Here is a 12,042-nt window from a genome sequence, read left to right as displayed (position 1 = left end):
TCTCCATTGATCATCCTATTGGATAGTAATCATGTTACATTGTAAATCAGTGATCCTCAATCCTTCTCCAGGAGAGCCACTGTCTTCAATACTTTTATTGGCTAAATCAGGTGTTTCACGGCTCAAGGAGCAGGATTGAGGATCACAGCTGTAAATGTATGAAACATGCCCTCAATAAAGCTGCTATAGTATGAAGCATCAGGTATACAGTGACAGGTAGTGGTGATGTCTACAGTAGCAGAGTGAGCGCAGCCAGTCTATCCTGGACCCAGATCTCTTTGTGATGGAAGAGATCTGGGACCACCAGGCTAGACTGGCTGCTTCCACTCTGCTACTGCAGTCATCACCACAGGGACCAGGCTACAGACAGAGTGATTGTCTGAGAGTGCTGACCTCTGGGCTCTCCGCTCCCACATTGCAGCAGTCTCTACTGGGGTAGTTGAACAGGGCTCTGCTCAGGCCCTCTCCCAGCAGCTTGCCGTTGTCACGCAGCTCCTCTGGGCTCAAGCCTGCACGGCGTCCACGCCCCTCCAACAGAAACTGCAGCTGACGCTTCCTAGAGAGAGAGAGAGGCAGGGAAGGAGGGAGCGAAAGAGAGAGAGGAGGGGAGAGGGAGAGAGAGACGAAGAGAGAGAGAGGAGCAAGAGAGAGAGAGGGAGATAAACAAAGAGAGAGAGAGGAAGAGAGAAATAGAGAAAAACAAAGAGAGAGAGAGAGAGATTGAGACAAATCAGAAGTGATTTGGGGGTGGGGGTGCTGTGTTTTTTTTTGTTTCAGAAAAACTAAATGACCCTCACTAAAGATGTCCATATCGGTCCGCTAATACAAGACTAGCAAAGGTCCAGTGCCCTATATTTTTTACACTAAATGTATTTGAGTGTTTACCAGCATTTGTAACTTGAGTCTGATGATGATCTGTACAAAACAGTTCATCCGATAATACTTGTGGAATATAAAAAAACGTGCTTGATATATGTTTAACAGTTTCTTGAAATGTATACATGTTCATATTTTTTCATACTAGTCCCCTGGGGGAATCAAACCCACAAACCTAGCATTGTAAGCACCATGCTCTTACCAACTGAGCCACATCATATCATCACACACCACTTGATGTGTCAATGTACTCAATTACTGTATTGTGCATTGTTTTTCTTCATGGTGATGGAAAGTCTACCTGTAGAAAACTAGATGACCAACCTATGTACTATACAGTAATGTACATTTACATTAAGTGGTTTGTAATGATAGTACATTTATACTGCACAAAAAGTGGTTTCCCATGTTATTTGATCAAGAAAAATCTTTAATTTGATGAGGATGTTTTGTGCCTTTACCCATAACTTTTCACCATTTAATGTAAATGTTGAGGACAGGGTTTTGTTCTTTCTGGATTCCATTAGAATAACAATCACAGAGGAAGGGACAGGGCAACAACTCTTACAATTCCAACTATTGAATCCTGCAAGATACTCTTCTTAACTATACTACCTTATTTGCCAAAGCGGAAATGCTGAAAAAATGTGTTTTTTCCCCACGCTATTAGACGTCTATATCAGTCTGCTAATACTAGTATTGTGTACTTTTGTGAAATTGTTTTTTTCAAATAATAATAAATCTGATTTCTCAGGGTGTGCTGCAGCACCCTCAGCACCCCTACTTCCAGCGGCTATGCAAGGGGGACAGGTGAGTTAGACATGTCTGGGGCATCAGGGCATCCAATAACCCTGCCAGGGACAGTGCCATCGTCAAATAAGGGAATAACAAAGTATCACAATACACGTTTCGACAAATAGTAATGGCATTCACTCAATTCTCCGCATTAACACATCTGTCAAGACTGGTATCAGATACAGATACTAGAGTAGTGCCAACATGAATTCCATGGAAGCCAAGTCAAACAACTACTTTACGAACAATGAATTGGGAATGATAAAGTACTTCTGCATAAATGTAGTTCATTTGTACAACTTTTTAAATCAGTTCTTTGTCAGTCGTATAGTTTTCAGCAGCAGGATTGGTACAGATGTAACCAGGATGAGAACATTAATAAAGGATGTTAGCTACATCAAACGTCCCTGTCCATCATTATTCATCTCATGAAATTCAGCACTGCACCAACATGTTCCAAACGCTGGTGCCAGAACTCTGGAATAGTCATTGAGACGGAGGCTGCAGGCTAAAATACCTACTGGGATAAGTGTGTGTGCTTGTGTCGGAGACAGAGAGCCTGAACACTGTATGTATAGGTGGGCAGAGGATCAACTGAGTGGTGTGTATCTATCAAACAGCCCCATTCAGCATAGCTGAGCATGTACTCTACTGTATAATGATACTGTACAGTAGAGTGGAGGTTGAACGCAAACACCCCAGTATAACAGCCCACACCATCAACTTAATTCACTGAGAAGAAGGATGAACCACTCCTACATTGGGTTCAGGAATCTTTTCTGGCCTCCAGTCATTAGTATTGTATCACAGACATGAATGTCAAAACTATCACATGATGGTTCACACAACAGGACAAGCTGTCACCCACCCCAGAATTGCCTATCTTCAGGCCTTTTGGCCTTCACCCATGTTCAACGACTTTTGATTATGACTTGGTCCTCAACTGCAATAAACCAAAAGCATTATAGCAGTCATAGCCTTTGCTCTGGCTACCTTCACAGCAATATCTGCCCTACCCATGACCATATGTGTTCCCTCATGGATTGTCCAAACCTAACTATGACTGTATAATGTATAGCTCGGGGTTATACATGTCTGTACTGGATCTGAAACCATTTACTGATGACTGTAGTGAACTCCCATCTTAATTATTACAGGACTACACTCTCCATCTCTGAGGAGAGGTTTTCCTGGAAGGACCAATCTACAGGGAGTAGTGTGCACTGTGCAGAGGCTGAGAGGGGAAAGTTTAGACATTGTTTTATATGGAAGGTTAAACCTTAATCAAATACACACACATTACAGCACTTAAAAGGTTAGGGCTGCTGCAGAGTAGGTCAGTGGGCTCAGTTGGGGGGGAAAGGGATGAATTCCATGAGGCAGCTCAAGGTAAAGTATTGTTTGATACTCAGACATTTCTTCCATGCTCCGCTCTAGAAGGCCCAGGGGTGTTGTGGGTAATCGTACAGAGTGAACCTGAAGGGACAGATTAGGGAAGTGAACTAACTGCCATGCTCGTCCATTTCTCACAGCGAACGATAAAAACGGCAGCTGCTAGGGACAGACAAGCCCTGGCCTGTCATCTCAAGGCCTCACACAGACAGAGATATACAGTACATTTACAGTACATTACACATACCTGTGGCACACACACATGCATAAATAAATACACATTCAAAGACATTCCAAAGCCACAGCCCTTGTAAAACAATATATTAGTCAGATACACATTACACACAAAACGCTCTGGCACTCATTCAACTTTTCAGAACATATTTTGCAGTGTACCAAGTGTATTGTGATTCATAAAGACGAATTAATTCAAGCCAACAGGGAAGTAGGGAGATTTATGATATGAATAACCTTAGGCTGCATGTTTGATCTCCATGGAGTGGCCATCACATCAATTGTTTTTTCATCTGCCCTGTACCAGTTTATAAAAACTGTCTTTATAATATCAAGTTAATGTTCAACTAGTATTTCTGGAGAGGTCAAAGTTCAAGTTATCAACCATACTATACATATTAAATATTTATTTGACAAAACTATGCATTATCACGCAATGTCAGCAGGTTAAATCGAATACCGTTTCACTGTTGATCTGAAAAGAATGATCAGCTCCCGGCTATTGGTAAAGCGTGGTCCTTTGTAGCTCAGTTGGTAGAGCATGGTGCTTGTAACACCAGAGTAGTGGGGTTGATTCTCGGGTATACCCATATGTAAAAATGTATGCACGCATGACTGTAAGTCGTTTCGGATAAAAGCGTTGGCTAAATGGCATATATTATTGTGTTTTCTATATCGGGCGTCAGTGAGTGTGAGTTATTAAAGAGGAACTGGAAGCCAGCAGAATGGCAGTTTGCCAATTAACTTTTAACAGTATTCTCCAGACAGACAGACAGACAGACAGACAGGGCTCTGCTCGGGGCACTGAGAGAGACACCACTACAGCAGGGCATATTTTGCTTTGCTTGGCTGTGTTTCAGTGACCAGGAGTGATATAGTTGAAGAGCTGTTGGCTGGGGAGAGGAATGGGAATGTGAGGAAGGTGCCAGGTACCCACCCTACCCCTGCACTTCCAACCAACTCCCTATGGCTCCTCGATGGCAGGCTTTGTCTAAGCATCACAGACAGACTCATTAACACACGCACACACACACACACACACACACACACACACACACACACACACACACACACACACACACACACACACACACACACACACACACACACACACACACACAAACGCACGCATTACACAAACTGATAAACACACTCAGACAGGTTCTCTACGGTACAGTGAACACCTGTAATTAAAGTGTAGCTAATGTTTTTGTTTGGTAACCTGAGTGAGCGCTGTGTGTTAATCAGCGCCAGGTACCAGGTGTGCCAGGTACCAGACTGTGGCCATGTCCGAATACTGATACTTACATACTACATACTTAAACTGCATACTATGTACTCATTGTTGGATACTATTTAGCACATTATGTTTAGCACATTATATTATATGGCCATACATTATATGGCCATGTCCGAATACCCATACTTACATACTACATACTTAAACTGCATACTATGTACTCATTGTTGGATACTATTTAGCAAATTATGTGCGTAAAAAGTACGCAGTATGCCACGGCAGCAACGCAGTAACGGCTCCTGACTGGCTGAGTAGGTGGGGCGGAGGCGAGTACAGGTGGATTTTTCCAAATTCAACAGACATGCATTGCACTAACAGGCCTGGTCATTTCCAATTTGATTCATTTCTCTAAACTCTGAATATAATATGAATAGAGTTATAGGCCTATTCAGGCTGGTTACAGGCAGACTATCACATTGGACCTATACTGTAGTCCATAAAGCCCATCTATCCTATTTAAAAAGGACTGATGACAGAAACAGATCATTTGGTTAAATTTCAACATATTTAATAGTGAAACTAAAGTGCTGTAACATATATAAGTTCAACTAAATAGCCATGTACACACACCAAAACTTTTAAAATGTACAAATTAAAAGACTATTGCACAGAAAACGTGGACTGTCGGGTGCATCGTAAATTCAGAACCGTAGGACAGCAACATAATAAACTAAACCACTGATCATTGGGAACCATCCATACATTAAATAATTAAATGGGTAGCCACGCCTACAAAACTAAAACAATTAAAGTGTCTAAATCAAAAGGCCTGACTAACATGACATCAATACCGCAGCCACATCCTGAGTCCACGCTGCCGACACATTAACAAATCAAAAGATGGTTTAGTATTTAGTTTAAAAGCTCTGACGAAGGCCAAGAGAACAATAAACACTTTTCAATGAGAAAGCAGAAAGCCCCATAAAAAAATATAACCAATTCTTCTGTTTTCAAAGATGTATCCTACGACGCAATACTAATTTTAAGGAGAACAAAAATGACTTATCCTACATTTGAACACCACTGCAGGAGCTTTGCTATTCAGCATCTTCCCAATTAAGTAGCCACGGTTGTTGTTTGGCTACTTGAACAGAACTAGGGCTGCCCACCTCCAGCCCACCTCTTCCAATGCATTATGTAAAAGTTTTCATGTATTTGTACTACATGAAGAATAAAAAGGAATACGATTGAAGTCGGAAGTTTACATACATACATTTAAACTCAGTTTTTCACCATTCCTGAGATTTAATCCTAGTAAAAATTCCCTTCTTAGGTCAGTTAGGATCACTACTTGATTTTAAGAATGTGAAATGTCAGATTAATAGTAGACAGAATGATTAATTTCAGCTTTTATTTCTTTCATCACATTCCCAGTGGGTCAGAAGTTTACATACACGCTATTAGTACTTGATAGCATTGCCATAAAATTGTTTAACTTGGGTCAATCGTTTCGGGTAGCCTTTCACAAGCTTCCCACAATAAGTAGGGTGAATTTTGGCCCACTCCTACTGACAGAGCTGTTGGAACTGAGTCAGGTTTGTAGGCCTCCTTGCTCGCACACGCTTTTCAGTTCTGCCCATAAATGTTCTATGGGATTGAGGTCAGGGCTTGAGATGGCCACTCCAATACCTTGACTTTGTTGGCCTTAAGCCATTTTGCCACAACTTAGGAAGTATGCTTGGGGTCATTGTCCACTTGGAAGACCCCTTTTCAACCAAGCTTTAACTTCCTGACTGATGTCTTGAGATGTTGATTCAATATATCCACATAATTTTCCATCCACATGATGCCATCTATTTTGTGAAGTGCACCTGAGCGGTATGAGTGGTATGACGGCTGCGTGGTCCCATGGTGTTTATACTTGCGTACTATTGTTTGTACAGATGAACGTGGTACCTTCAGTTGTTTGGAAATTGCTCCCAAGGATGAACCAAACTTGTGGAGGTCTACAATTTTTTTCTCAGGTCTTGGCGGATTTATTTTGAATTTCCCATGATGTCAAGCAAAGAGGTACTGAGTGTGAAAGGTAGGCCTTGAAATAAATCCACAGGTACACCTCAAATTATGTAAATTAGCCTGTAAGAAGCTTCTAAAGTCATGACATAATTTTCTGGAATTTTCAAAGCTGTTTAAAGGCACAGTCAACTTAGTGTATGTAAAGTTCTGACCCACTGGAATTGTGATACAGTGAATTATAAGTGAAATAATCTGTCTGTAAACAATTGTTGGAAAAAATACTTGTGTCATGCACAAAGTAGATGTCCTAACCGACTTACCAAAACTATAGTTTGTTAAAGCTGAAAAGAGCATGACATCCGACATTTAAAGTTTACTCGATTTTCAAAATGACGCATACTTTTTTTAATAGGAATGACGGCCTACTATTTAGTATGCAAGTATGGGTATTCAGACGGCCTGTGTGTGTCAGTTAGTGCCAGTTACCAGGTGCTGTGGGTAGGGAGCTCACCTGGACTCCTCCAGCAGTACTAGCAGGCGGCAGCGTGGTGTCTCGGTGGCAGCGATATGACCCAGCGTCCCAAACAGACGCTCTGCAGAGATCATGTCATTCATGGTCACCTGCACACACACACCCAATATAAATGCATTCACATAAAAGGAAAACGGTATCAGCTAACACATTGTTCAGAACATTACAGCACAAATATGCTGAATGACAAAACATGTTGGTAGATTTTTTCTGAGTGTTTAGGTGGACCTGACCTCCAGGTTGTTGATCTTGTGCAGGTTGAAGTGGTGCAGGCGGTAGATGAGGAAGGATCTCCACAGGGAAAGGCTGACTACAGGGTTCCCCTCTGGGTGGATGGTCAGCTGGTCCAGACGTCTCACCTGGGCCAGAGCAGCCAGCTGGGGAAGACGGCTGACATTGGTTTCCAGGAAAATCAGATGCTGTATGGAGGAGACCATAATAAATCATGAAACCAGTCAATGAGTGGCCATATCAGTATCCTATTGGTCAATGAGAACCCTCAGTTTAGAACTCCAACAGAGCGCATGTGTTACCATGGTGACAATATGACTCCTATTATAGTAGCCAATGAGAATACTCTTTATTGAACAGTATGTAATCTGTAGCAAATGTGTTCTCACAGATAGGTTGGGGAACTTGACCCTTATGCGTGGCAGTGTTGGCACGATCGCATCAAAGTGGATGTAGCGGAAGGCTATGACAGTGACGGCCCCTGCAGTCTGGACCCCCCAGCCTCTCTCCAGGGCCTCCAGGGCTCCGAGACCGAACAGGCGCAGGGTTTCCCCATCCAACTCCGCCAGGTGGCTGTCTGACAGGGAGAGGCTCTGCAGGTTGACACCCCCTGCCTCCAGGAGCCTGGAACACACAGAGAAACAGACAGTCAGCACACACACCTGAGGATGGGGACCTGATTTGTTAAGGAGGGTGCCCAGCCCCCCTTAGTAATTTGAAACATGATGATGGCTCCCCAGGTACATTAATTAATACCCACCTGGCCAACCCTCCACCCACCTGGCTCAGTCACAAGTTTCCAGGATCATTAAGACAAAGGTATCTTAGTTTACATGTGTCTGAAGAAGTGGGCCAATCAGTGGATGGGAGAGAAACAGCAGTGAGCAGGGTAATCAGAATTAAGTGAATGTAACATTTGTCTTTCAATGCTGCCTAATTTATCTCCATTCTCTGTGACAACAGTTGAAGTGCCCTTCCCTGATAAGGAGTCGTGAGAGTAGAGAATCAGGATGAGTCTCAGGGAGACATGATCTCTCTGTCCCTGTTGGAGCCTCACTAGCTGCCCTGGGTCTCTCTGCCTTCTTTCCCTGCCTCCCAGACTGCTGACACTCAGGGGACCTGCTGCATACCAGAGGATCATATAGCTCCACGGACCAGCAGTCCACACCAGCCATTAGAGTTCACCCACCAACAACCTAATCAGTCTATTCATATTTCACACCCTTAGAATGTAACATCGCAGAACATGGAAAAAGAAAACACAAAGGAGGATTAATCCTGACACTATTGGAGCTGTAATCCTATAGGCCAAGTCTTGTTGGGCTGATTGTTACAGAGTCAGGGGAGTGAAACAAGGCTTCTTTAAAAAGCCATCGTTGTTGTCACACACCAAACCTGATCCCCTGGAGGTCACTTCTCTCTCTAGAGGACTGAGGACTGACTCCTACCCTCCTCTCATATCTCTGTCTGCTGGCCCCTTTCAGTGCATCTAAGACCTGGCAAGATGCTGTCCAGGTAAGCAGAGACAAAGAACAGAGAGGAATCAAGGAGAGTGGTCTGACAACCTGTAAGAGAGGCTTTGTACTGTGAGCAAGAACAGGAAGAAGAGATGATACAAAGATGGTCAGACAGGTGTGCTGACCCAGAAAGAGAGGGCTGAAGAGAACAGGGATGGTTCTGGTACAAATGAAGGTGTATTGGAACAGAGGAGAGATTAAAAATCTGATTGACTTGTGATTATCATGTAATAACCATGGCGGGACATTCTAAAGACCACTATCAAGGCTGTGGCTGCAGAGGGGCACAAGGGAGCAGTTTGTTAACAAGCTGCAGGGTTACAGGGCAAGAGTTGACTCCAGCCCTAGGAGAAAGAAAGGTGAATGTGAGCCAGAGAGATTCAGGACACCAGGGTTAAAGGTCACATAGCTACAGTGTTAAGCCGTGTTAAGGCCACCATGACTACTGTCTCTCTATAGGACCTCCAGTGTGTGTGTGTGTGTGTGTGTGTGTGTGTGTGTGTGTGTGTGTGTGTGTGTGTGTGTGTGTGTGTGTGTGTGTGTGTGTGCGCTAATGTATGCGTGTCTATGCATGCATGCGTGAGTGTGTGTTTGCGTGCGTGCGTGCATGCGTATGTGTGTGTGTGTGAGTGAGTGAGAGTCAGTGAACTGCCCATGGCTGCCTCAGAGTTCAGTCATTAACGCCTGCTGTAATACTCCATTTCCCCTCAGAGTTTTAATAACCTGGGAGAAAACCCAACCTTAACAAAACGACCCAGGAATTACATTAGCTAATAAACACAACCTCTGAATAATCGTAACATTCAGTACGAGCCGCATCCAAGAATCCAGCAGTGACTGACAGAGTCCGACTCAATTTTTCTAGCAGGCCGTGTTGCTACCTACATACGACCCACAACGCAGTGGGTGTAAAACCCAATATTAATCCAACAGTGTCGCGTTTCAAAGAAGCGCAGCATCTGACACCGAGGGGCAGGCAAGGAATGACGACTGGTGATGTAAGCGCAAGGGGGTACTACTGGCCACATGGAAGGAAGCATCTCACGCACGCACGCACGCACACGCACACACACACACACACATGGAGAGCCAGGCCCCACGGAGCAGAGCGGACAGGCACCAGTCAGTGAAAGACGGTGCTAATCTTCAGGACAGGTGGCTTTGCCAAAGGTACTAAATCAAAAGCAGTTGGACAGACAGACAGAGACAGATAGAGAGAGATAGATAGACAGAGAAAGTGAGAGAGACCAAGAGAGAGAGAGAGAGAGGAGATACTGGGTAACATGTAGTTAGAGTAAAGAAGAGTGATGGTAACTTTTCATCCCTTTCTGGGGAAGTCTGGAAGCATGCCATCAGCCCACTCTGCACTCTGTCATGTATTGTTCCTGGTAATCACTCTTGATAGACTGCCAGGTGCCTCCAAATCCCCTCCTGAAACTCTTTGTGCCCTAATAGCCTCTTGGAGGAAGAGGAGACACAAAGATGATCAAACTGAGGAAAGTCTAACTGTGGAAAACATTTCCTGATGTGTTCAGCAGCTCTGAACAAAAATGCAATTATCTGGACCTAATCCAGCAGGAGCATCAAAACTATGTCTGTCATTTCTGAGCAGCTATAACCCATCAATTTGACATGTATTAAATGAGCCTACATGTGTCTCCAATTGTCTAGCTTCAGTATGATAGCACCACATAAGAAACATGGTTATTTAGCTTGTCATGATGTGAGAAGAACCTTTCAACATTTTCTAAACCGAAAGAAAAATAAAATTGTTCAAGCAATTTCTCTATTAGCATGGTAGCAGATCTGTACAGTGTCTGCAATAAAGCAACATAGAGATAGATCTGGAACCAGGGTATTTCTGTATATCTCTCCTGGCATGATGTAGAGTAAGATCTGGAACCAGGCTAATTCGGTGTATCTATGGCATGATAGGTAGCCTAGTGGTTAGAGCGTTGGACTTGTAGCCGAAAATGTGTTGTTCTGCCCCTGAACAAGGCAGTTAACCCACTGTTCCTAAGCCGTCATTGAAAATAAGAATTTGTTCTTTGTTCATGCCAAGTTAAATATAGGTAAAATAAATAAAAATGATGTAGACACAGATCTGGAACAAGGCTCTATTTCTGTGTATCTTTGGCATGATGTAGACAGATCTGGAACCAGGCTATTTCTGTGTATCTTTGACATGATGTAGACACAGATCTGGAATCAGGCTATTTCTGTGTATATTTGGCATGATGTAGACACAGATCTGGAATCAGGCTATTTCTGTGTATATTTGGCATGATGTAGACACAGATCTGGAACCAGGCTATTTCTGTGTATATTTGGCATGATGTAGACACAGATCTGGAACCAGGCTATTTCTGTGTCTATGGCATGATGCTATTTCTGTGTATATTTGACATGATGTAGACACAGATCTGGAACCAGGCTATTTCTGTGTATATTTGGCATGATGTAGACACAGATCTGGAACCAGGCTATTTCTGTGTCTATGGCATGATGCTATTTCTGTGTATATTTGACATGATGTAGACACAGATCTGGAACCAGACTATTTCTGTGTATATTTGTCATGATGTAGACACAGATCTGGAACCAGGCTATTTCTGTGTATATTTGGCATGATGTAGACACAGATCTGGAACCAGGCTATTTCTGTGTCTATGGCATGATGCTATTTCTGTGTATATTTGACATGATGTAGACACAGATCTGGAACCAGACTATTTCTGTGTATATTTGTCATGATGTAGACACAGATCTGGAACCAGGCTATTTCTGTGTATATTTGGCATGATGTAGACACAGATCTGGAACCAGGCTATTTCTGTGTATATTTGGCATGATGTAGACACAGATCTGGAACAAGGCTATTTATGTGTATATTTGGCATGATGTAGACACAGATCTGGAACCAGGCTATTTCTGTGTATATTTGGCATGATGTAGACACAGATCTGGAACCAGGCTATTTCTGTGTCTATGGCATGATGCTATTTCTGTGTATATTTGACATGATGTAGACACAGATCTGGAACCAGACTATTTCTGTGTATATTTGGCATGATGTAGACATAGATCTGGAACCAGGCTATTTCTGTGTATATTTGGCATGATGTAGACATAGATCTGGAACAAGGCTATTTCTGTGTATATTTGGCATGATGTAGATGTAACATTTATTAAATTAAGTGTTATGGTTT

The 12,042-nt window shown here is 43.0% G+C and overlaps 1 protein-coding gene across 5 annotated transcripts in view; it reads right to left on the bottom strand.

Moving 5' to 3' along the window:
- Nucleotides 1-12,042, bottom strand: part of LOC112249312 (leucine-rich repeat-containing protein 49) — a 55,859-nt gene that overhangs the window by 1,275 nt on the left and 42,542 nt on the right. For 2 of the 5 annotated variants that reach the window (XM_042321187.1, XM_042321185.1), the window contains 5 exons: nucleotides 7,706-7,940; nucleotides 7,319-7,504; nucleotides 7,065-7,174; nucleotides 4,235-4,288; nucleotides 394-556 (listed from right to left, as the gene is read on the bottom strand). In XM_042321187.1, the coding sequence (XP_042177121.1) occupies nucleotides 394-556; nucleotides 4,235-4,288; nucleotides 7,065-7,174; nucleotides 7,319-7,504; nucleotides 7,706-7,940 (748 nt within the window). The remainder of the gene's footprint in view (nucleotides 1-393; nucleotides 557-4,234; nucleotides 4,289-7,064; nucleotides 7,175-7,318; nucleotides 7,505-7,705; nucleotides 7,941-12,042) is intronic. The other 3 variants (XM_042321188.1, XM_024419144.2, XM_042321186.1) reach the window with 2 other exon arrangements.

The sequence above is a fragment of the Oncorhynchus tshawytscha genome, linkage group LG04, assembly GCF_018296145.1.
Source record: "Oncorhynchus tshawytscha isolate Ot180627B linkage group LG04, Otsh_v2.0, whole genome shotgun sequence".
In the NCBI taxonomy this organism is placed as follows: domain Eukaryota; kingdom Metazoa; phylum Chordata; class Actinopteri; order Salmoniformes; family Salmonidae; genus Oncorhynchus; species Oncorhynchus tshawytscha.
This window is presented reverse-complemented; position numbering and strand designations above follow the sequence as displayed.